At 37.8% G+C, this 26,729-nt stretch overlaps 3 protein-coding genes across 5 annotated transcripts; all 3 read right to left on the reverse strand.

Moving 5' to 3' along the window:
- Positions 1-404: 404 nt before the first annotated feature.
- LOC306847686 (tissue alpha-L-fucosidase-like) lies at positions 405-7,516 on the reverse strand. Of its 2 annotated transcripts, XR_013782178.1 has the most exons (9): positions 6,847-7,500; positions 6,639-6,773; positions 6,339-6,476; positions 5,744-5,849; positions 5,452-5,652; positions 5,144-5,334; positions 1,651-1,750; positions 1,162-1,563; positions 426-1,092 (listed from the first exon to the last, which is right to left on the reverse strand). XR_013782178.1 is itself a non-coding variant. In XM_079381790.1 (8 exons), the coding sequence occupies exons 1-8, from the start codon at positions 7,191-7,193 to the stop codon at positions 1,432-1,434; spliced, it is 1,350 nt and encodes a 449-aa protein (XP_079237916.1). In that variant the 5' UTR covers positions 7,194-7,516; the 3' UTR covers positions 405-1,431. The 2 variants fall into 2 exon arrangements, 1 of the variants encoding a protein (XP_079237916.1); XM_079381790.1 differs by having other exon boundaries at positions 405-1,563; positions 6,847-7,516.
- Positions 7,517-8,341: 825 nt separating this feature from the next.
- On the reverse strand, positions 8,342-12,696 carry LOC306847687 (tissue alpha-L-fucosidase-like). Its single transcript, XM_079381791.1, has 8 exons — positions 11,671-12,696; positions 11,456-11,590; positions 10,864-11,001; positions 10,611-10,716; positions 10,319-10,519; positions 9,967-10,157; positions 8,703-8,802; positions 8,342-8,598 (listed from the first exon to the last, which is right to left on the reverse strand). The coding sequence occupies exons 1-8, from the start codon at positions 12,015-12,017 to the stop codon at positions 8,467-8,469; spliced, it is 1,350 nt and encodes a 449-aa protein (XP_079237917.1). The 5' UTR covers positions 12,018-12,696; the 3' UTR covers positions 8,342-8,466.
- On the reverse strand, positions 12,677-18,038 carry LOC306847685 (zinc finger and BTB domain-containing protein 8B-like). Of its 2 annotated transcripts, none has more exons than XM_079381789.1 (5): positions 17,747-18,038; positions 17,067-17,191; positions 15,929-16,974; positions 15,353-15,510; positions 12,677-14,593 (listed from the first exon to the last, which is right to left on the reverse strand). In XM_079381789.1, exons 3-5 carry the CDS (start codon positions 16,944-16,946, stop codon positions 14,288-14,290), a joined length of 1,482 nt encoding a protein of 493 aa, XP_079237915.1. In that variant the 5' UTR covers positions 16,947-16,974; positions 17,067-17,191; positions 17,747-18,038; the 3' UTR covers positions 12,677-14,287. The 2 variants fall into 2 exon arrangements, with proteins under 2 accessions (XP_079237915.1, XP_079237914.1); XM_079381788.1 differs by having other exon boundaries at positions 17,733-18,038.
- Positions 18,039-26,729: the final 8,691 nt, after the last annotated feature.

The following is a 26,729-nucleotide window of genomic DNA, read 5'->3' on the forward strand; positions in this document are numbered from 1 at the left end:
CTTTATTATGCACAATGTTATTATGTTCACAATGTATATCACTGACTAATGTTTTTTGTATTTATTTATAGTGTAAATATTTAATGTAATTACTCGGTGCCTATTGTTTATATTCATTAACTTGCCAGTTTCATTGTCAACCAGGTGAATTGACATTTTATTCCACTGTATATGTGCATATGGCTTACAATAACCTTGCCATCTTTCAAAAAAAGTATTAATAATGAATATATAAATATACTATACTAATGAAAAATTATATGACTACATTTTTGCAATTTATATAATATAATATAAATATTATAAGTTTAAGACAAACTTTACATTGAAATTACACTTCAATGTATCGTCCCAATGTATCAAACATGCAATGCTTGAAATGAAGTAATGAAAAGCCCCAAATTAACAATCTGGAACTGACATTTGCTTCTGATGTGCCATTCAGTTGGTAATTTTTATTCAGCAATTAAATTCTATACAATAAAAAATGGATACAAAACAAGTGCATTACAAAATTCAGGCATGTGATCGGCGAAGGACAACAATCAAGGAAAATTTAGAAATATATTACTATTGCAATAACATTGAACTGCAAAATTTAAAAACCTGAGTATTTAATAATAAAAACATTTTTTACAGAACAACATTAAAATTACAATGATAATATATGTTTTGATTTCAGTTCTCGTTCAAAATTTGGGAAGATGGTTGTTACGTGTTGTTTTCAAATGCACAGATGGAGTTTAAATGGAGCAGTATTTACTGTAAAATGAGCCGATTCACTAACACCGATTCAGTGCAACAGAGTATGTATAATTCAATCTAAAACTTTGAGGTTTGATAAATCCCACCAACTGGCAAGCAACATTGTTTCATATACTCACAATTGACAATTTTTACTGTCATTTGGTGCTTGACTGAGATGCTCAGGGCTTTCCACATACAACTACTAGGTTGGGAGCAATCCATGCATACAGATGCATGAAAGCATTTGAAAACAAAGCATTTCACAGTTTATTTAGTAATTGTTTCATGAGTGCGTCTGCCCATTCACTCCTGCAAGATAATGGTAAACAAACTTGGCTTGTTGTACTTGAGGGAGGCTCAAACCTGAGGCACAGCTTGAGCTCAGAGTAAGAACCCCCCTCGATGGATGTACACTGTGGAGGAGGAAAAGAACAGAGAGAGAAAAGAAATGGAGGAGAATGGGAAGCGAAGGGATGCCGGAAGTATTGTTGCGGAGACGGAGCAGCGACTGCTACTTATTTATGCTCGCAGCAATGATTGACAGGACTGAAAGATTAGGCTCCTCCATTTAAAGCCATTCAAATGTGTCATAACTTTCAAGTTGCAAAATATGAATCACATAGGGAATCAGGGAATCATATCCCTGAGAATCTCATTAAAATCTACAAAATGCTTTTAAAGGCTTTAGGCCACCTCATCCAGCTTGAGGGTCCAGGCATCAGCGGGTGTGAAAGGCAGATCAGGCAACAGAACAATCAGTCCTGTTGAATGCAGAGGAGCCCATTTCAGAGGCTCAGGGTTCCCCAACAAAGTCACCTGAACAGAGATGCAAGAGATATTTCATTGATATCTTACCAAAAAATAACATTTTATTTCTAAATAATGATGAATTGAAATATTTACCACTGTGTTGTAGGAGGTTTTAGGCGTTAAAAGCTTAAAGGAGTTCTGCATGGGGTTGGAGGTGAAAATTGCATACACAGTGCTGCTTTTTGACGTATACCTGGAATTGAAGAAAAATTTTAAACACTAAAATTAAAGAGGCGTTCACAGCTTTAATATATCTACACAACATGCTAACTAGAAATAAACTAAGATTGCGGAAGCCAGTGTTGAGGAAAGTTACTTTTAAAAGTAATGCATTACAATATTGCGTTACTCCCTAAAAAAGTAACTAATTACGTTACTTAGTTACTTTTTATGGAAAGTAATGCGTTACGTTACTTTTGCGTTACTTTTTAAATATGAGCAGGGCTTAAATGTTTTTTTTTAATATAAGAAGTTCTATTTATAGCCAATGTAAAAGCCCTTTCACACCAAAAATTGTAATGAATAAACCTCAGGCTGAAGGAAAAGTTAATTCACATCTGTACAGTAGAGCGCAGGAGAAGAAGGTTCAACACTCTTCAGCAATAAAAAACTAATGAAGCACAATTGTTGATTTATCTAAAGTCATTTTTGCTTAGTATGGTTGAACTGGATCATCAAATGTCAGCAGCAAAGATATCAGTTGATAAAATGAGATTAGATACATTTGTGTTATTTAACATATTTAATTATTGCAGGTTTATGTCATATTCTGAGTTTGTATTTCACTGTTTTAATTCATTTTGATGAATACTAAATCAGTTTTTTTTAGGAGTGAGATGAATTAATGCGCGTTCACATTTAGTCTAGAACTACAGTAACATCATGCTCACACACAACGCCTCTGTACTTCCGATTTCTCCCAACATGGGGACAGGAGACTTGTCAGTCTATAAATGGGAAAACAAAGTAACTGGTGTTACTTTTTTGAAAAAGTAACTCAGATATTTTCTTGTAAATTAAAAGGTAATGCTTTACTTTACTAGTTACTTGAAAAAAGTAATCTGATTACGTAACTTGCGTTACCTGTAAGGCGTTACCCCCAACACTGGCAGAAGCAAGCAGAGAATGAAGCAAAACTAGCTCACAAGAAACCAGGCTTGACAGATCGAGATTTATAACTCATCATATATGACAATTAAATGATCATATAAACATTTCAGGGTAAAACTGTGTGTTCACTGCTTTGTTTCTTCAGTAGAACACAAACAAAGATTTTTAACTCATACCGTTGCAGTAGTGTTGTCACGATACTGGAATTTCTAACTTCGATACGATACCTTGAAAAATATCGATATCGAATATACCATTTTCGATACCATGGAGAAAAAAACTGCCACAATATTAAGGGGGTAATTTTTTTAATTTAAAGATAAATGTAACAAGTCGAGAACATGCGGTATATTTTACATGAACAAAAAAATGTCTTGAGGTACTGCATTTGTTGATTTATTTATTAATCTTTTATTAATCTTAGTTAAATGTTAATTGAAACTAACGTTTACTACATGTACTAATTAAAATCCAAAGGTCTATTTGTTGATATTCTCATTTGCTTCATAACCAAAATATTTCCAGATATAGGGCCCTATGAAATCCGTTTTATTTTTCCCCAAATTCCGTTTTATTTTTTTCTACATTCAATCTTTTCCATTTGAATTTTTCTGGATTCCGTTTTTTTTAATGGTCAAATTAAATGCTATTAATCTAAAAGCATGTCTAATTCATTAAAATCATGAAAATTATACAATTTAACATTTAATTGATTAAAAGTGTAACAAAAATGACACGTTTAGGGCCGTATGAAATGTTTTATTTTTTTCTCACCTTATGTTTTATTGTTACCAAATTCTGTGTTTTAGCATGTCTGATTATTTGAATGCATACAAACAATTTTTATTTATTCTTACAGTAGCCTTATGAAATGTGTTTTCCCCCTCAGAAATTCTGTGTTGCGTATTTAAATTTTACTGGATATCAGATGAAGGCATAAAACAATTTTAATTAATTTATATTTGAATTAATGAAAATTAAACACTTACATTTTTGGCAAATGAAGGGGATTTACTATTAAAATTAAAATATTTGGTGATTATTTCTTTAAAAAAAATGAACAGTAGTAGTAAGTAGTAGTATTATGTACATTCTACTAAATAATAGTAATAGCCTATTTCTGGCACACGGTCTTTAATAGGCTAAGTTAAACCGAACTTCTATTTTGACGGGTTGCCGTGAATACTTTTAAAGTTCTGTGTGTGTATGATATGACGCTAGTTTTACTCAAATTAAATGGTAAAATGCTCGTAAAGTGCCTTTCAGATCAGTTCTGGAGATATTGTTGATGTATTTATGTCCTCATTGAGACAGCAGGCGCTGAAATCACCGCGAGCGCCACATAAACAAAACCGCACGTGCAGCACATTCACACAGAGACGCGCAGAACATGCAGGATTCATATTTAAATCGACTTTTGCAGCTTAATATTTACAGATACTAGTCCATATCGCGATTTGATTTAAGTGTAAAGACCTACTTTTGATTAATTCATCCAAACTTTGACAAATTCCGTGACATTCCGCGTTAAACTGTAAATTCCGTTTTTATGACTGGATTCCGCGATTCCGTGCGCGTTCTCTGCATCGCGGAGATCATAGATCCCTACAGATAGCGCTCCTGCTGTGTTCTTTAACAACCAGAGCAGTCATCTTTCTATTCACTTCACTTTTGCTATTTAACCAGAGCGAAGGAGACGAGTGCGGTCACGTGTGGTGCTTGTCCACGCGCCTTTGGAGAGAAGTGAAAGTGACAGCTCGGCTAGTATCGGTGTATCCGATACTTCTGGAAATTAATATTGGTACCGTTCAGATATTTCAGTATCGATATTTATCGAAATATCGATATTTTTGACAACACTACATTGCAGTCTGTCAGTCATACAGTATAATGTCAGTCTATGGTACCCAAATGGACCATTGACACTCCTAATTGAGATTGTAGATAGAGTGTCATGGTCCAATTGAGAGATAGGTGGCGGTAATGCATTTATAAGTCTGCGATCCGCTGTAAATCAAGAAGAAGACGCTTCACGTGCCTGTTGTGTGAACGAGCGGCGCATCAGAGGTTAAAAGAAAAAACGATATAAATACTGTTCAGTTTCTTGCACAGACCGATCTTTTCGTGTCTAAAGACCTCAATGTATGTCACGAGCCGCAGGGTTTAATTTGGTTTTGTCTGTGTATGTTTTTTTCTCTCTCAAAGCCATGGGTACCATTGGACATCTTAGATGCCCTTGGGGTAAGCAGATAAACATAAAATTTTCTTTTTTGGGTGAACTATCCCTTTATTAAGCAGCGGCTCATGAATCCTAAACTATAATTTTCTCACATGGCTCCTGTTATACTCATTATGGTCTCTAGGTGACACTTTTTCACTGCAACCACAACTGGATTTTCTGAAGGTTTTTCAATGGAACTGTAAGGCACAGACAGGAAGTTTAAGTTAAGAGGAAGTTTAAAAACAATCAACACACCAGACGGGAACAGTAGCATTCTCAGCCTGAACTCTCCAAGGCTTAGTTGCATAGATGGCTTCACCATTGACCTTCAGCCAGGCTCCAATCCCTCTGAGACGTTCCTCAAAGACAGGTGCAATCAAGCCGTCTGATGTGGGCCCCACATTTAACAGGTAATTCCCTCCTAATGCCACGACGTAGACCATGTCCTGTGGTCACAATTTATAACAGTCATTAGGCACCATATGAACTTGCATAAGCTTTTGTGTCCATATGTTACATTATTTACAACACAGTAACTTTTGTCTGTTAGCAACACATCTCACCTTTATAATGGATGGTAGATCCATCAGTTCGCTAAGCTTCATATTTCGCCGATACCCCCATGATATTGTGTCCACTGACTGACATTTCTCCCACTTGTGATTGGGCAGCTGTCCAGGAGTGAACTTGTCAGCACAGTTGTAATAACCTCCATGTTTACAGTAACAGCCTGCCCCCCATCTGTCATTGGTCACCACCACATCCTGTAAAGAATGAAATAATGCAGGCATTATGATCTGAATTACAATTTGAGACACAGTTTTAAAATAAGAACAACATGATGCATGATCTCACTTTGACCGGACTGTCGTTGTAGAGCCAGGCTAGGAATCCTGTGGAGTTCCAATAAGTGTCAGGTGCTTCCCAGTCCCCATCTGACCAAATCAAGTCTGGCTTGTACCTGAATCATCAAAAGTGAAAGTGGAAGTGACGTGACATTTGGCCAAGTATGGCCCTTACTGGGAATTCGTGCTCTGCATTTAACCCATCCAAGTGCACACACACAGCAGTGAACACACACCCGGAGCAGTGGGCAGCCATTTATGCTGTGGCGCCCGGGGAGCAGTTGGGGGTTCAGTGCCTTGCTCCTCAGTCGTGGTATTGAGGGTGGAGAGAGCGCTGAACATACACTCCCCCCACCTACAATTCCTGCCGGACCTGAAACTCGAACTTGCAACCTTTGGGTTACAAGTCTGACTCTCTAACCATTAGGCCACTATTGCCCCTGAATCACCAAAAACATCACCAGTTACCTTCCATAAATGTCACACTAAATATGTAGACCGTAAAGGTTGATCTTTGCACAGACAAACAACAGACAAATCAGGCTTATATCATAAATGCTCTTCGCTCTCCACCCCTGTATCATCACCTGACTGATGCAAATTACCTGTTGACCAGTTCGTAGAGCTCTGGCATGGCTTTTTTTTCAACAAACTCCTGGGTCTTGAAACCAGACTGCTTGTCACTCAGGTAGATGGGATTGAACCATTCATACAGCGAGTGGTAAAGTCCATAATGTAGTGATCTAATATAAGAAATGAAACATTTTTGTATAAACTTCAGGGAAAAAGGTATGCAAAGTATTGTGTTGTGTCAATTTTCCCAGATTTAAAAAAAGGAAGTGGCTTATTTCCGGTTGAAAAGATAATGTTACAATTAACATCAGTCTGCCCTACAAGCACGATACCTCTTTCTTATCGCAGCGCCCAAATCTCCAACCAGATCCCTGTGAGGTCCATTATCAACAGAATTCCAATTCCAGGAGGTCGGGGACCCCCAGTTTGTGAACCCCTCGTGGTGTTTGGATGTGAGGACCACATATCTGCGCAGAATGACAAGCATAAATATGAAGAACTCCGGAAGCATCACTGCAAACCCATATGTTAAATACATACTTTGCTCCTGAAGCTTCAAAGATATCAGCCCACTCGTCAGGATCAAAAAACTGCGCGTGGAAATCAGGGGCGAAGTCTGCGTAGCTGAATCCAAGCGGGTAATTTTTAACCATGAACAGGATGTATTCAGGTTTTAGTGCGATCTTCCAGTACCACCAGAACCACTCGCTGCCGAACGCTGGCACTGAAAATACCCCCCAATGCACGAAGATCCCAAACTTCACCTCGTCGTACCATTCAGGGATAGGTCTGGAGTCCAAACTGGCCCAGTCGGGCGAATATCGAGTCCCGAGAGATGATGTGCATGATAGTAGACAAAGAAACAGCGATATCTGAATCACTTGCATGATCGATCACAAGTGAACTTCACAGACGTGCAAGCCTGTGATCAGCAGAAGTGACTCTAAAGTGCGAATGTTAGTAGCCTATGTGCTGACAATGACTAAAGCGCGATTTCTGTCGACGGCAGGTTTGTATTTCCTGGTTTATCATATGCCATCCAACATGTGACTACAACACATGATTTACCTGCAAAACCACTTGTCACAAGGGATGTGGAACTCAATAAATTCAACATTTGCTCGGTTAATAGCACTACACTGGTGAAAAAAAATGGTTTCGGTTCTCGTCATCGTTTTTGTTCCCCGCCTCTGTAAATGTTTTCTTTTGTAAAAGGGGAAATGACCGCTGTACTTACTTCAACATTTCAAAACAAAATATTTTTAATTGCCTTTTCTAAAAGAATAAAAAAGGCAATGTTATTTTTGGTTAGCTGCAAAAGTAATGTATATAGTCTAAAAAAATAATGCACATTAATAGTCTAAATAAATATAACTGTAACAACAATTCAGATCATAATCACTGCATTATTTCACTCCTTACAGGATGTGGTAACCTAAACCTTCGTAACTATAAAAAATTAGTTCACTGTTTTTAGTTTTGTGATGTTTCATAACATACACTCGTGCAATAGATAGTACTCATAACACTAATTTAATCAAGCAAATGAAATGAGACCACTAAATTGGTCCTTTAAATGTGTTTAAGGCAGATCACTAAAAAATGAATTGAAAAAAATTATCATAATCCATAATTAGCCACTGTAAATTTGTACTAAACTCAAACATATTGGTTGCATCTTTCCAAGCTGTTATGTTTTCCTATTCCAGTAAATTTTTATTCCACCAAATATTTATCAGTATTTTCTATTCTACAAATAATATTAAGTAAAAAGTGTTTTGCAACAAAAAAATCGCTTTGCAACTTTCTGCTTATCATCCCGTCCAGGAGTAATAGCAGTCGTCTCCGCTTCATCTCCTTCCACCATAAACATGGGCCAGTCGGTCTCGTTAATTTGTTTTAGACAAATACTTAAATGACATTAGCATCCGCTGAAATGGCATTTCAGTTTTAAGCATGGGCTCCAAGGTATTTCTTTAGCAATGTTATATCAAGTTATGAAAAGCATAAAACGAAGAATCTTAAAATCACAATTGGTTCTGAGGTTTCATTCAGTTGGTCAGTTTATTGTGCAATCAAATACAATAAAAACTTGATTTATAAAAAACATTCTTAAAATCAATACAATTTATTCAAATCTACAAAATGGTGTTAAAGGCTTTAGGCCACCTCATCCAGCTTGAGGGTCCAGGCATCAGCGGGTGTGAAAGGCAGATCAGGCAACAGAACAATCAGTCCTGTTGAATGCAGAGGAGCCCATTTCAAAGGTTCAGGGTTCCCCAACAAAGTCACCTGAACAGAGATGAAATGCATTTTATATCAATGAAGTGTATTTTTATTGCATTAAAGAAAAACACATTGTATTCCTAAATTATGATGAATTTATAAATATTTACCACAGTACTGTTGGAGGTTTTGGGCGCAGAAAGAGTAAAGGAGTTCTGCATGGGGTTGGAGGTGAAGATCGCATACACAGTGCTGCTTTTTGATGTATACCTGGAATTGAAGGAAAATTTAAAACACTAAAATTGCTAACCAAGACTCCAGGAACAGGCAGAGAAGGAAGCAAGATTATGATTGACTCATTTTACAGGAATCCAGGCTGCTTAAAAAAACAGACCTAGAAGTACTCCAATATTTTATGCCAACCATATGATGTTTACAGACATGTGAAATATTTTTTGGACAAAAGTGTGTGTTCACATCTAAAGGGGTAAATACCAAGTGAGGGATGTTCATTTCGGTTATTTTTCCTTACCGACAACAGACGCTCCTTAACCGATTATTAACCGTTAACCAACAAGATTATTTTAAATTAGAACTGAATTAAATTAGAAAGAATAAGTGTCTGTGCCCCGTTAAAAATACTAGCATTTGTTTTCCAGGGATTAATTTTACATGTGCAAAAAGCAACAAACAGAACATGAGGATTCACATGGTCATCATAGCTATCACATCACGCACCTGCACCACTTCTGCGAGCGGAGACAAACATAAAGCTAGGCGCGCTCCCTCTCTCTCTATATATAATATATATGCACACACACACACATGTACATTTTCAAAAATTTGAATATCGTGAAAATGTTAATTTTTTCTTGTAACTTATTTCAAAAAGTGAAACTTCCATATTTTAGATTCATTACATGTAAAGTAAAACATTTCAAAAGTTTTTTTGTTTTAATTTTGATGATTAGAGCTTACAGCTCATGAAAGTCAAAAATCAGTATTTCAAAATATTAGAATATTTACATTTGAGTTTCAATTAATGACCATCCCTACAGTATAAATACAGTATGTTTACAGTGTTTATTATAATGTTTGTAATTCGCGTCGGCCTATTTCTGAATGAAATAATAAAATGCGACTTATAGGTGACTTTTGTTTTTCTCTCTCTCTCTATTTTTTTTTAATACGCTATCTTATTTTAACCATGCAGCAAACCTTTTAAAATATTTTGATAAATTACTGAAAAAAATAAATAAATAAAGTGATTTTAAACCGTTTAACTGATTGTATTAATCGATTGTCAAAATTCTTATCGGTCGGTTAACGGTTAAAATGAACATCCCTATACCAAGTAGTTCAGCTTCTGAAAGTTTTTTAATGGAACTGTAAGGCACAGACAGATAAGAGGAAGTTTAAAAACAATCAACACACCAGACGGGAACAGTAGCATTCTCAGCCTGAACTCTCCAAGGCTTAGTTGCATAGATGGCTTCACCATTGACCTTCAGCCAGGCTCCAATCCCTCTGAGACGTTCCTCAAAGACAGGTGCAATCAAGCCGTCTGATGTGGGCCCCACATTTAACAGGTAATTCCCTCCTAATGCCACGACGTAGACCATGTCCTGTGGTCACAATATATAACAGTCATTAGGAACCATTTGAACTTGCATATGCTTTTGTGTCCATGTTTTATTCATATGTAATACATTATTTACAACACATGAATCTAGTAATATCATCTATTCTAAGGCAAGAACTTTGGTCTGTTAGCAACACATCTCACCTTTATAATGGATGGTAGATCCATCAGTTCGCTAAGCTTCATATTTCGCCGATACCCCCATGATATTGTGTCCACTGACTGACATTTCTCCCACTTGTGATTGGGCAGCTGTCCAGGAGTGAACTTGTCAGCACAGTTGTAATAACCTCCATGTTTACAGTAACAGCCTAACCCCCATCTGTCATTGGTCACTATCACATCCTGTAAAGAGTGAAATAATTCAGGCATTATGATCTCAATTACAATTTGAGACACAGTTTTAAAATAAGAACAACATGATGCATGATCTCACTTTGACCGGACTGTCGTTGTAGAGCCAGGCTAGGAATCCTGTAGAGTTCCAATAAGTGTCAGGTGCTTCCCAGTCCCCATCTGACCAAATCAAGTCTGGCTTGTACCTGAATCATCAAAAACATCACCAGTTAATGTCACACTATATAGGTAGACTGTAAAGGTTGATCTTTGCACAGACAAGTCTGACTTTTGTCAAACAATTGCTCTTCGTTCTCCACCCCTGTATCATCACATGACTGATGCAAATTTACCTGTTGACCAGTTCGTAGAGCTCTGGCATGGCTTTTTTTACAACATAATCCCGGGTCTTGAAACCAGACTGCTTGTCACTCAAGTAGATGGGATTGAACCATTCATACAGCGAGTTGTAGAGTCCATAATGCAGAGACCTAATACAAAAAGTTACAGATACTATGAAGATATTAAACATTTCCACTGTTTCGGTCAAAGAATGATACAGTTCACTGCACATATTTACAATTCAAGAAAAAAAAAATACTCAAAACCTCACTAATACATTAATGTAACTTTTAGAACCAATCTAGAGCACAGTGCCAGATTTAGCGCAAGGATTTGCTGACATTAGCAATGAAAAGGTGTTGACAGTTATATTTGCAGTTGACCTAATTTTTGTAGTTTTCCTCTCGGATGCAAAATTTATGGGAGTTTTTAAATGCATCATGCAGGGTGATTTACTTTTTTTGCGGCAGGTATTTGTGCCATTATTTAACGCCAAAAGCTTACTCTTCTTGTTTTTAGTAGACCCGCATGTCAGGCTATCATTGGCTCTGCTTGTTTGCGCTCTCACGCTAATTTGCCCTGTTTAGTAAATGAGGCCAATACCTCTTTCTTATCGCAGCGCCCAAATCTCCAACCAGATCCCTGTGAGGTCCATTATCAACAGAATTCCAATTCCAGGAGTAAGGGGACCCCCAGTTTGTGAACCCTTCGTGGTGTTTGTTTGTGAGGACCACATATCTGAATGGAGAATAACAAGCAAAAGCATAAATATATAGAACTCAGGAACCACCACTGCAACCCATATGTTAAATACATACTTTGCTCCTGAAGCTTCAAAGATATCAGCCCACTCGTCAGGATCAAAAAACTGTGCGTGGAATTCAGGAGCGAAGTCTGTATAGCTGAATCCAGGAGGGTAGTTTTTGGTCATGAACTGGATATAACTGGGGTTTTGTGCTCCCTTCCAGTACCACCAGAACCACTCGCTGCCGAACGCTGGCACTGAAAACACCCCCCAATGCACGAAGATCCCAAACTTCACCTCGTCGTACCATTCAGGGATAGGTCTGGAGTCCAAACTGGCCCAGTCGGGCGAATATCGAGTCCCGAGAGATGATGTGCATGATAGTAGACAAAGAAACAGCGATATCTGAGTCACTTGCATGATCGATCACAAGTGAACTTCACAGACGTGAACGTTTATTGCACTGTGATTAGTAAAGGTGAATCTAAAGTACTAATGTCAGTATGCACCGACTTCCGCACTAGGCTATATATACCGGTGAAACAAAACCCGAATAACCTGTTTGTATTTCCTGGTTTATCATATGACATGAAACATATGACTACAACACATGACATGAGCTACCTGCAGAAACAACTCCCCACAAAACGAGTCAGGAGCTTTTTTGAATTTATTATGACATCTAAGACAAAAATAATGTTTTAGGACATGAAAGGATGTAATCTTTTGTTTTGCTGTAAATTACTTAAACCTAAACCTGCCGATAACTTAAGCCACAGGGAGATTGTAGACGGCTGCAATTAATTGGATTGCATTAATAGAAAGCCAAATAATATAAAGATTTGTTTGAACAAATTATTTTTCCAAAAGTAAGTTTTGACTGTGAGGGAGGGAACATTAGCCACGCGCACTTAGACCGTCTAATTCTTATATGCCGAGGAGGACTCTGCACTGAACTAACCGGCTCAATAGTCATTTAATCGAATGCTGGTCAAAGGGTTTCGGATCTCATCCTTTTGTAAACAGGAGAAATGTCATTTAATAAATGAAGTTTCACTCATTTTAACTTTTTTTATTTTAAAAGAAAATTTTTAATTATCTTCTCAAAGACAAAATGAAATGGAAAAAATAAAGCAGTCTGACTTCCTCTTGACAAGAAGCCTAGCAACAAAGTAATGTATAGGCTAAACAATAATTAAGTTGTAAGGTATCAAAATGAATAAACTGTCTTGCATTGTATTTTATTACAAGGTCAAAATGTGCCTGTAAAAATCTATAACCCTGTATAATTATGGTTATGCTGTATTTCTGTTCAGGGCTGAACCGGTTCAAGGAACGAAAACCGGAAACGAACGAAATTTTGACTGGAACAGAACCGGAAACAGAAACGCAATCTAATTTTATAGTTCCGAACAGAATCGAAAATTTGAAATGGCCATTAACTGGTTAATAACGTTATTTTATCGTTCCATTTAATATTTGAAATGTGCTGTCAACCAATCAGGAATTCAAGTAGTACAGACTGCAAATGTGATTCTGAGCATCCAGCGAGTGAAATGCCGCTCGCGCTCAGGTGTGAACTCTAGTCGCAATGGCAATGAATTCTGCTACCATCTGTGTTAATGGGAGGTAGCTAAATCTGACAGGGTGCACAAATCATCAGAACACCGGTGCTAGAGTTTATCTGACGACAGTGGAAGATGGATTCAACAGATCTTACGCACCTGTGGCGCTTCTGTGAACGCAGAAAACACAAGAAAACTATAGGCTTACATAAAAAGGAATATATATATGCCGATACACTAAATATATTTCACGTAAATCATTGACAGATTAACAAAACGAAAGAAAAAAATATGCTGAGTTAAGCCTACAGTTGATTGTGTTCTCGGAAAGGAAAACGAGACGGCAGAAAGTAGATTCGTGCCGAGTGAGAAAGGTATAGGCATCAGTTTCACCTTTAATTTGTTTTTGGATTGACGTTTTTATAGCCTTTTATAGCAGCCTTAAGTTTAGAGGATTTGTTGTGGAGAGAAACTAATAACTGTGTTTATAATGTTTGTAAACATTTTTGATTTAGCGGCATTTTAGCCTTCATCATTTCTGAATTTCGTCTTCAATCCCTGATTCCGTTACCTATCAGCCTTCTAAAAAAAAAACAACAACAACAACAATTTAAATAAATAAATTATAATAATAAAGTTGAATGCCCTAAATGGCCAATAACATGTTTTTAGGTTCATGATGACAAAATATTTTTTCTTTTGAAACATGATGATACTCATAACACTTATAATGAAACAAATCAATTGACAAGACCACTGAAATGGTCCCTGAAAGTTTTTAAGGCAGTTCACTTTAAAGCATAATAATATTTATTCATTAAAATCTGTTGTGGCCTTTTTGTCATACAGCAAAATATGTTCATAATCCCTTATAATTAGCCAGTGCAGATTTGTACTAAACCCAAACATAATGTTTGACAGCTTTCCCAGCTGTGTAGTGTTTCCAATACAAATTAATCTTTTAAATTGCACCAAAAAATTAACCATCTTTTCTAACCCACAAATAATATGAAGAAAAAGTGACTAAACTGGTATTGTTACCGGTAGAATGTTGAACACACCCTCCTTTAGTCTCTTTTTTGTTTTTCATTTGGTAAGGATCCAAGTGCAACTGTGGAAATTAATCTACAATAGAGTGCCATTCTCTGAAAGCTGCTTTGTAACATTCTGCTTATCATCCTGTCCAGCAGTACTAGCGCTTGCCTCCGCTTCGTCCCCTTCCACCATAAACACGGGCCAGTCAGAGTCTCTAGTGCCCCTCTCCATAGATTCAGACTGGATGCTGAGGTTCATGGAGGAGGGATCCTCATTGGTTGTAGTAACAAAGGTGCAGCCATCACAAAGTCCAAATCGCTTCATTCCCTGGGACACAATGCCTGAGAAAACTCGACGACAGCCTTTGCACACAATGGGCCAGGTGGAGCGATGGACCTTCAAAACAAAAATATACATGAAGTTTCACTTACTTAACAAAATCTCAAAAGGAAATATTTTTAATTCTCTTCTCAAAGACAAAATGGAATGGAAAAAATAAAGCAATTTGACATTAATGACAACTACTTGACAATTAGTAAAAATTAATGTATAGGCCAAACAATAATATGGAGCTTTAAATATTTAAATCACATCAATTTCATGTTTTTAAAACATTACGTTTTTAAAAGGTAGTGCATTTGTATTAATGCATTCCAAAAACAAATTCATTAATAGTTACTTTCATGAGTAAAATTTCATAGTTTTTTTGTTTGAAATTTGTTACTTAATTCAACTTTGATTAAATTCCCCTATACAGAGAGACATATATTTATACATTATATTATCAAAACAAAGGATTCTTCGATTAATGTTATTTTTGATTAATCCTTGACCAGAATAATTTGAATTAATATAAAAGGCATGACTATTTCTGAGAGATTCAATACTTTGGAATTCTAGTGTTCGCATAAAACATGCCTTTCTCTGGAATTAATTAACCACAGTTAAGTACAGCAACAGGATTATTGTGTATAACACTACCACTTGATCATGTTCTTGTCTGTAGAACAAAAACAAACTGACTTACAGCAAGTTCAGTTAAATGAGTGCAATACTTTCAATGCAGTTAAACATTAACCTCACAAGCAAACAATTGACCCTTTGCTGCTCTACAGCTACACATTCAGATATTTCCCAAGTCTTATGAAGACTTACAGAAATTGCATGAGTGCGAAGATGTTCTTGTCTTGTGAAACGTTTGCCGCAGACCTCACAAGGATACGGCCTTTCTCCTGTGTGGCAGCGGATGTGCCTCTTCAAAATACCCTTCTGTTTGGCCGTGTATGGACAGAACGGACATTTGTGCAGCCTCCCTATGTAAACACACACACACATATATTACAACACAATTAAAAAATAAATCCCTGCATCCGAATTCCATACTATATAGTAGGAGAAAAACAGCATATGAGCCAAGTAGTATGTCTGAATGCAAGGTATTCATAAAACAGTAAGCAAAAAGTCTCCGGATGACTTGCACATTTTAGAATCTCATCTGAAGTAGCATCTGATTAACACTTTACTATCCCATGAGGCCACAGGAGGATTTGAGAATGGCAGTGAAATGACGCGACTGACACCAGAGTTCAGATGACAGTGAAAACATCTTGGATGTAGTACATCATTCATACTATATAAAACATACTTTATTTTGTCTTGTAGCAAGTTACAGCATGCAATTTAAGACACAGCAATTGTTTTAGTACAACAATTTTATTCAGCATCTCTCACCTGGATCATCCCCATACCAGTCATTCTGAATCTCCATCCCACAGGGTCCCGCGGGACCGAGCACATCCTCGCCACGACCAAATCCACCGACGTACCCCAAACTCTGGGAAAAGTGTTCTTCACGGTTAGGGTTCATCCCTGCTCTGAACAGCACATCTGGAAACTGCTTCATTGGGCAGTTAGCAAAGGATACGGATGAATGCTCAGTGCTTGGAGCTGGACTAGTATTAACAGTTCTCTCCTCATCCTGATTTGGTCCTTGATAAAGAGTCGTGTCTTTGGATTCCCGTGAAGATTCGCCCTCCTCATCAGGGTCATACTCTATTTTGGGATTCACCAAACCTAGAAGCAATCCTGGGGTGGATGAGTTGACTAAATCTGGGCCTGGACTGATCTTCAGTGGAGCACTCATGGGAGCATGGTTGGGAAAAGCTCCTTGGGAGTTTTCCCCTTCGGAGTCTTTACTACTGGTGGCCGCTGGCATGCAGACAGCAGCTGTTGGGGCGTCATCAGGGCTGAGGGCCTCGGTGACCTGACAGGTCCTTTGGTCGGCATCAGAAGTGGACGGCACAGGAGCACTAGTGGCTGAAACTGGGTTTTCACGATCATTGAAGTCCTTGTGTCTCTCCCTCTCCCTGTTACAGATCTCCAGGGATGACTTGATGTAGCCCTTGCAAAAGTTCACCACGTCGGTCATCTGCAGGTAACTCGCAGCTGACATTATTTCAATGACATTGTTGCTGCGCAGGTCCAGGCGACCCGAATAAAGAAAGTCTAGGATGAAGGAGAATGCCTCGGCTGTGACGATGTCCAGGGAGGCTGTGCTGTGTCTCTGACCATTGTCCTGCAGATAATGCACCAGCAGTGCCCGAAAATAACCACTGCTGGCGAAGAGTATATTACGATGTGCTTTAAAAACACGTCCCTCTACTATGATACTGCAGTCACAGAAGAAGTCCCTCTTACGCTGTTCATTTAGCTCGGACAAGAGCCGGGACAGGTAGGAAGGAACCTCCATATTCACTGTATTAGAGCCATGTGTTTCTCTGGAGGAATAAAGGTGAACATATAAATCAGTGTTCATGAGAACGATAGGCCTATTCTATGAAATAATTCCATACTGTCAAACTGCTATTACCTTCATCACAAAGAGATAAAACAGGGTGCCCCATTTTCCAGAGGCGGTTCTGGTTTTAGCGGTCCTGTCCCTAGAAATGTGCCCATTTTTTGTCACACTAACTATACCAGTTGGTTGAAAGCACACTACGATATGGGAAAATAATAACAATTACATTTGCAATAATTACATTCACAGAAAGCATGTAATCTGTGCTTTGAGCCTAAAACATCATATCTTTTTAAACCAAAAACAATTATATATGGAACCCGCAACAATTGAAAAATTGCATTATACTCATAAACCTAAATGCAACTCATACTTCAAATTATCACTCAATTTCAGAAGTCTGACCACATTAAGATTATACTGACTATCATATCAACATGCTATTGTAAATTAACGCAAAATACATTATACAAACATTTAAAGTGCAATTTACTTTCTATAGATGAAGTTAGAGGTTATATCACCGTCACAGAATCAAAAGTACGTTATCTGAACCAAATCAACTCGCGCTACATATCGGCGGATATAATTGAGGAGCAACAGAAATACGATTTTAGCAGTCGTTCTGTTTTACAACAGCATAAGAAACAGCGGCGAGCATATACGAAACAAAGCCCACTCCATTATAAAGAACGGCTTTAACACAAATTCTTTCACCCTCTGATGCTATAAACCCACTTGTTTATGCTTACGTTTAGGTGTCTGTTTGGTTGTTCCTCACATAGGTTCCTCATGGTGGTCTTTTAAAAATGTCTGCCTGATTGACAGCTTCCTGATTTCGATGTTGTACTTCCCGTCGCTTCCATAGCAGCGGGCGCAGTGTTATTAGAAATCGCTCCCTACCCCCTATATAGTGTACAACGTCGGCTATCAGCCATTCGTTCACTGGTTTATACTCACAATGCCCACTGTACAGTCGTCGAAGCACTATTGCTCAAAATCCAAAGCGCGAGAGAGGTTGAACAGGATCAGTTGCAGTCCTATGCCCCCCCATCAGATGCAGATGGGATTCAGAAAGTTATTTGTAAGAAGTAATGCAACACTTTTTAGAGTACAGTAATCAAATTACTTTTTTTAGAGTATTTCTTTTTAAACATATCTCTGCCTGACTGATGTGGTCTAATGTCTGTCAAGGCAGAATTTCAAAAGGAAATGTTTGTTCAAAAATAAAAAAATAAATCCTCATGTTTTAAAGCTGTAAGACTTCATCTTGCAAAAGAAGATATTTGAAGAATGTCTTTGTCCATAGAAGCACCAAATGTTAATGTACCATCTCATTTTATTTGAACTCTCTATAGATGAGTAAATAATGCATACACTAGTTGTACAGTGTACTGTGATTGTGACATATAGCATAGTGTCAAAAGTGCTGACTACATGAGTCAATGTAGGCTATGACCTAAAAGATTGTTTCAAAAAGAAAAGCTGAAAAGCATCTAAATTATTCAATTATTTACGCTCTTTATCCCCTTCATATCAAGACTACACTGACAAAACAAAGGCAATGAAAAAAGTGCAATAAACAATATCACCAGATGAGGGAGCAAAATCCCTGAAACAGTTGGCACTGCCAAGAATTTCAGCAAGTGCAGATTTACACCGCTGTTACACAGACGACAGGATGATGAACAGCACATTCATGAGAAGTAGTTTATTTTTCAGCATAGTGGTCGACCACCATTGTGGGGGCAAGATGACAAGCTCACATCTGCTCTGAAATAGATCCCGCTCTGAGTGAGGACTGATGTCTTCACAATGCCCATATCCTAACATGCCCGTACTGCCAGCTCATGTCAGACCATGTGCCTACCCCCATTGTCTGCAATGAAATGTGTGTTTATTTGCTCTCTTTAGCCCCAAAATAGCTGTTTTTTAACATTTGGACCGAGATAAAACAAACATGCAGTTCCTGCAAGCTGCACCGCACCCATGCATCACAATCCACAGCACTCAAAAGTGATTTTTAACACTGATGGGTCACCGGGTGAGTTATTTGTTTGAAAAATTTTCCCATGGTAAAGCCACAGAGCACAAAGGCTTCACGGTGGCCTCTCTAAACCGCAGGGTAGGCGAGTGGACATAAGCCGCCATACACCCTCTTTTGAAAATGAAATTTATAGCACCTCATAAAACTCTATTCATCCTTATAATTCCTACATACAAACCAGAGGTTGTCCCCGAATACTGTAAACTTGAAACTACCCTGAATCAAACGCTCAGGCTTCAAGATGGAGTGGCCCCGAAAACGACCAAAATAAGAGTGTTTTTTGTTGTTGTTTTTTTCTTGCCATTCTCAGATCATTCTAAGGTGCTTCTTATTATGATATATATTTAGACTGAAAGTTGCAAGTGAATATTTTCCTGTCATCTTTTGTGAAAAGACAATGCGTTGTTTCATAAATAGGGCTGCTGAAAAATCAGCTTTGTCATCACAGAAATAAATTACAATTTAAAGTACAGTAAAATGAAAAGCAGTGTATTTGTGATCAAATAAATGCAGCTTTGGAGAGCATAAAAAAGTCCTTTCAAAAGCATTAAAAAATCTAACCAACCCCTAACCCCATACTACTGTATGATTAAAATTCTTCGAAAAATTTTTTTTTTCTTTTTCTCTCAGTTCCAATAAAATGAAATGGAATGGGTTTGGAACAATATAATATAAATTATTCTAAAATATAATATTGACAATTTTCTTTTTAGGTCATCAATTCCATTGCATACACTCCAGTTTTGTCAATAAAACACAATGAGAGAAAACAATTATTATTTTGTGACTTACAGGTGTTTGCTAATATGTGTCTGCTGTAAGGCATAAAACTCTATTCATCCTTGTAACTCCTATATATGTTTTCCAACTTAAACAACCTAGAACCAAACGCGGAAGCTCATGCTTCAAGATGTAGCCTATAAAAGAAACAAAATGAGTGCTTTTGATTCGCCGCTTCAGGATGTGTCATAAATATGGTGGGAGATGGAAGTTTTTGTGCCATTCTCAGACATCTTAGGTGCTCCTATATATTAAGATTGAAGGATGCAAGTGAAAATTTTCCTGTCATCATATGCGAGGAGGCAGACAGTGTGGTTTGATGGCATGTTTCGGCACCGAGCGGGGCAAAGAGCTGCTTTTTCCCAGGCGTAGATGCACACCATGGGGATATTTAGAGCCACAGAAGAGCACTGATTAAAGAGAGAGACAATGGGGAGAGATTGCCATGACATGGTGGCATTTTCTATTCCCGAGCACTGCCTCTCATGGGTGCAAAAACTGCAGCGTGAAATGTTTGAATTATCCCAGAATTTCAGGAATTTGTTTTGTTGCACCAGCACAGACCCCTCGCACATTGATCACAAGATCTGAGACACAGCCTTGACTGTCTCTTTTGTGTGTATGTGTGCTGTGGGCGGGTAGGTGGGTGTGTTTGTTTGAGGTGGAACGGTCATAATACACCACAAAGAGTCTGGAGGATCTAGACATCAGATGGGGGGTGTAGTTGGGGGGTCTTGGTGATATGATACCAATTTCGGGGCCTTAATAGGAACGGCGCCCCTCTGCAGTCTGAAGACACCACTCTCCTCTGTGGTCAGAAAGGAAATCTCGTCTCTCTCTGTAATTACCACTTAATGTCCTTGTGTCATTCGGAGACGATGTCTCATTGTGCCCCGCGCGCTTTAACTTTCTCTCCCAGGCCGACGACTGCCAGAAATAAACATGTCAGCCTTTTTATTATCATTTATTTGAGGCAAAGGAGAGTAATAATTGCTGTTGCTTCAACCACATGCTTCCGGCCACAAGCAGAGCTTTGCCGTCTAGATCAGCTGCACTCATTGACTTTTCATTCTCCTTCCTCAATTTATTAAAGGAATAGTTAATCCAAAATTAAAACAAATATCTTTATTTATGTATATTTATTTCTATTTCTATCATTTTATGTTATAATATATACATGGTTCAAACATTTAGGGGAAGTAGGATTTTTTATTTTTTACTTTTATTCAGCAAATTGATCAAATTGAACAGTGACAGTAAAACAAACATTGTTACAATGCTTTCACGCTGTTAAATGAATGAATGAATGTAAAATTCAGGGTTTTCACAGAAATATTAAGCAGCACAATTGTTTTCGACTGATAATAATAAGAAATGTTTCTTGAGCACCAAATCAACAAATTAGATTGATTTCTGAATGCGACACTGAAGACTAGAGTAATGATTCTGAAAATTCAACTTCGCATAACAGGAATAATTGTTTTTTTATCTATACAAATAGAAAACAGTTGAATTGTAACAATATTTCACAATTTTACTGTTTTTACTATACTTTTGATCAAATAAATGCAACCTTGGTGAGCATAAGAGACACAAAAAAAAAAACATGCCAAAAACTTACAAATCCTAAACGTTTTGTGTATTTAATATGCATTGCCATTTTTGGTTTGAAATCTCCTGGTCAGTGCTATGAAAAATGTTTTACAAAACTTATGGGTTCCAATAAAAATTAACAGCGTATGAGCTTGGAACAATATATATATATATTATTATAAAATGTAATAATGATTTTAATTTTTGGTCAACTATTCCATTAACTACTGCCCCAGTTCTGTCAATGACAGAACACAATGATTATATTATGACTTTAGTATGTATGATAATCTGTGTCTGCATAAGGCAAGGATTTTCTTTGTGTTAATGTGGCGTGCGTGACAATGGTCTTGCTCGCATCTGTATTTCTGTTTGTTTCTGTGTGGTTTGGATAAGTCTGAGTCTATCCCAATGTGTGTTTGCTGTACCCAAGAGAGTGTGTGACTGCATGCTGTTGTTTGGGATTCTGCCGCCACTACCTACGGGCCGGCCGTCGCTCGGCTGCTCTGGGGTGTAATGACAGGGCCGACTGGCTGTAATTAAGTTCAAACATAGCAGCGTGGTGGACAGAGCCGGAGGCCTGCAGCCCTCAATATCATGCAGGCTGACCACAGACTGACAGCTCTCCAACACTCACCAAACACTGAAACTAAGACCAAACTAACACTGAGCTAATCCAAAACTAAGACCCGGACTAAAGCCTGAGTTGACATGTACAACAAATCTCAACCACTATCCAAACTCAGCTCATAACCCAACAACTGTGCATACTTGAGCTTTTGACATTTTCAGATTCAAAATGGTCTGCATAATCTAAACAGACATTCACATATTAAGATATCAAAGAGCCATTACATTAATCAGTTATAGTAAAGATGGTAACTTTAAGCTGTTTTTGCTAGTTTGTGATTGGCTGTTCATCAAGCATAAACTGATCAACTAGCATTAGCCTATATTAGCATCTTTAGCCAACTATTTCAGGCTGTGTAAGCACATATACGCTAAACCCATCCTTTCATCCACACCTCCTGCACACTCTGTATAATCTCTTCTTCTTGGAAAGCTAAAATTAGCTTTTCATTGGAATGCTATGGCAGCTTTTCCAATGCAAAGTGTAAGGCAAATACATCTCATTTAATGTCTAGGTGTTTCAGTCATTAGACTTAGCTTTAAAAACATATATAGCCATGACATGACTATGTATGATGCATTCTACATGCTCTTCAATCATTCTTTATTATTAGTCTGTCCACTTCCATATATAGTTTGCATTATTTCATACATCAATTATACATGAGGCATCAATAATATATCTGATAAACTGAAAAGATGTTAGAATGTTATAGCTAAAAATAAAATTTAGAAATGAATTAAAATAAAACAATCTCCTAATCCTGCCAAAAAGAGAAGCTTGCAGGCTGGTTTGGTGGTAAGCGTTGGTCTAGCTGCTAATTTAGCTGGTCAGGCAGTTCAACCAGCATGGGTTCTCTGACAAAGCTGGTTGACCCAAACCATTGTTAAGCATCGTCTTTCTGTAGGCGGTTACAGTGCAATGTTAACTGCAGCAGACAGATAGCATTGAGCTTTGTGAATAAGACACAAGCCTAATTTATATAGAAAGGAATGTGTTATATAAAAGGTTTGCATTGCAATTTAATTTAAAGGTACACTATGTAACTTTTTTGTCCAAAATTTACTAAATTTATATGATGAGCGAGTACATTGTGAATCCATCTCCCAATCTGTATTTTTTTTTTTGTCTTATCCTGAATCACTATGGTACGACCTTTAATTAGTGCATACGAAAGGGGAAGTACCTTTTGGAAAGGTAATATATGCACCCTTTAGGGGAAAGTAAGGTAAAAATGTGTACCATTTGAGAAGGTACCATCCCAATGACAGCTATTGTGCTTTCAATCCTTAGTGCGTGTTTATATTTGGACTATTTCAGGCCTGTTGGGATGACAGCAGCTGTGGAGTATCCCAGTACCTGCATTGCTGTATACATAAACAGGCTACAATGTTCTTCTGCAAGATGCATGCATTTTGTTTTATTAACTGCTAGAGCATCAAATGTTAGTGTACCTTTAAATTAAAGGTGGGGTAAGTGATTTCTGGTAGCCAACGTTGATATTTCAAATCACTAAAACAAACACGCCCCTACCCCAAAAGGGTCTCGCCCCTATTTAGATAGCTCCGCCCCACACATATATGTACGCAACCCAGGCAACGATTAGTTCTGTGAAATAAAGCAAAACCAACGTCACTCACCTATCAAGAAGAAACAGAGCAACCTCGGCATCCGATCACAGGCCTTCCTGCTCCTTGAGTTCTCTCCCGCACTGGAAAGCTGATCCGATATTTGCACGGGTCCTACTTCTTGCCTTATCGTAACACCGTGTCTACACTGGACGCGAGTGGCGCAGCGCAACAAAATATACTATAGAACTATAGAACTCATTATAATCAGTGATGCTGTCTACATTGGATGCCGTGCCAAGACACGACAAATCCCAGACAGTAAACTGCTGCCGCATTCTATTTATGATGTATTGACACAAATTTCAAATGATTCTCAATAGTCGGTTTGTCACGTTCAGTGTAGACACACTTTAGCTGGTCATGTCTGGTGTCGACAAGCCTTCTTTTGTTCCGAAGACTATTTCCTCTTCTGTTTTTTTATCCACCATCTCTTTCTTTCTGTCGTCGCTCGGCTCGGCTTATGTCTGTCATGTGCACTGAGCGCTCTCTCCTCCGCATCATGAGTAGACACATCCCTTACTGCTGATTGGCTACAAATTTGTTTTGGTACTCGACCCGACTCATACATACCCCACCTTTAAGGCCCACAGCTTATTCTAACCATCAGTGGGGCATCTGCAGATTGTATGAAAACGTACAAATGAAACTGTACAAATTCATATGAATTAGCCACCAGTTTGGTAAAATGTAAAATGCTTATGAATTTCAACATATTTAGCACATAGTTTAAACCAAATTGCAGTGTTTAGAAAATAAGAGGCACGTTTTTGTGCTGAAATACTGTGTGCGCAAAAGTTTGGCAAATATTTAGTGAATTCACCCCTTTCTGTGAAGATATAACAACATTTTGGAAAATCTAAACAAAAAACCAAGGAGATATTTCAGCAACATAAAACACATCCATTTTAAGATAAACAGTGGTTGCAAATACCAAAGAGCATTTAGAGTAACATTGCCAAAACAATGCTGTGGCACTGGCTACGAGCGCAAAATAAATTATTCTGACTTTCGTTTCTTCCCCTCCTCTTGCCCAGCTCATAAAAGATGGCGTAGTGTGTGATGTGGTCGACGATCTCAGTCAGAATGAACTGATTACCATGGAGCTGCAAATCCTTTGAGTCATGGCACACAGTGACATTCTTTAGACTCTTAAAAATAGAAGCACTTCTCTTTTTTCCAGATTTGTTTTTCTCATTCGATGTCTGTGGGGCATCCTCTCATAGTTTAGAGTCTCGAATCATAACCAGATCTTCTTTCTTTTCTCCACTTTCTCCTTTTCCTTCTGTTGTTGGAGCTTGTTTAATCTTGAGGAGAAAATTGGCTTAGCGTGGGAACAACAGAATTCTTTGGGGATAGGTTTTGTTGTTTTTGAGTGTCTTTTCCCCCTTTTTCAAGTCAGGAAAAGTATGAGCTTGTGCCAAAACCTCATAAAGTAAGATAAAAAAAAAAAGAAAAGGCATGTCACAACAGTATGACAAAGATAGGGCCTGCCTACCGCTCAAGAGCTTTACAAATGACAATCTTTTGGAGGAATAAAGAGAGATGGAGCAAGAAAGAGAGGGAGGAGGATAACATTTGGAGGGAGAAGAAAAAAGGGAAAGAAATGTGGATGGGTTGGGGGGAGAAGGGGAGGAAACATTCCCCTGGCCACATTAAAGACAAAAAAAGAAAACAAACAGAAAAACATGTCTGACATGAAGACGCTGGTTTCTGTGGCGACAAACAATGGCTGCTTGTGGCCTAGTGAGGCCTACCCGGCCCGTCTGGGCCCCGGCACCAGCGAGAGTTACCGCAGTCAGGCCCTCTATCGGGGGCTCGGTGCTGTGGGAAAACAGCTTGAAAGGGACCTCGCTCTCGACCACAAAGGGCCCTTTCTGCTTCCTCTTGTTGGCTTTTGCCCTTCTTATTTATCTTTTGGGGCATGGCTGCGTGAGTAAACATGCTGCTGTCTTCCTCTGGCAGAGATAGAGGGTGGAGGCCGCCGTACTCGCTGCCTGAAATCGCACACTGCCTTTTGATAGTAGTATAGACGCCGACTGTCATCATGAACGTGTAAATCATGGTATCGTGACCGTCACTGACTGGATGGGCCCAATGTTTCTATGCTTTTTTGCAGCACATGCACGCTGATTAACATAACTTTGGTGACATTGTGCAATCCATTGTTGTTATTGTTAGCTAAAACTATTAAAAACATTTTCATTAATTGAAATCAAGCTGAAATAAAACAAAATATAAATGTATGATGAAAACCAAAAACAAAACTGAATGAAAATGAGAAATTTTGCTTTGGCAACTAACTGAAATAAATGTTTAAGAAAATTAGAAATTAAGAAATATCTATGAAATTGACTAAAGCTAAATTTACTTTGTATAAAACCTAAAATATAAAAATAAAAGCCAATTATTGTGTGTATGTATTTGTATTTGCATGTATTTCACTTACTAAAATAATTGAATAATATAATTACATAAATATAAATATAAAATAATTAAAATAAATAAAATAATAAGTAAATAAATAATACAATAATAAATAAATAAAACAAGCAACACACACACGTTTGTTTTTGTGAATTGTGGAGACCTTCCATAGAATTATATTGTTTTTATACTGTACAAAACCGTATTTTCTATCGCCCTACACCTAAACCTACCCCTTACAGGAAACATTTTTACTTTCTCAAAAAAACTCATTTTGTGTGATTTATAAGCCTTTTGAATTATGGGGACACTGAGAAAAGCCCTCATAAATCACCTTCTCCTTGTAATACCTATGTCATACCCATGTCATTATACAAATTTGTGTCCTCATATGTCATAAAAACACACACACACACACACACACACACTCACACACACACACACACGTATTTCATTATCAAAAGCAGTATAAAGCAGTAAATATAAAACTATAAATAATAAATAATAAACTGAACTGTCTCAATGAATGACATTATGGATCATTTTAGACATCCATCAATACATTTCATCTGAAAAAAGAAGAATTGCCATGTGAAAGCAAGCAGACTCCTCCTCAATAATCCAGTCAG

This window comes from Barbus barbus (genome assembly GCF_936440315.1).
Source record: "Barbus barbus genome assembly, chromosome: 27".
Classification (NCBI taxonomy): Eukaryota; Metazoa; Chordata; class Actinopteri; order Cypriniformes; family Cyprinidae; genus Barbus; species Barbus barbus.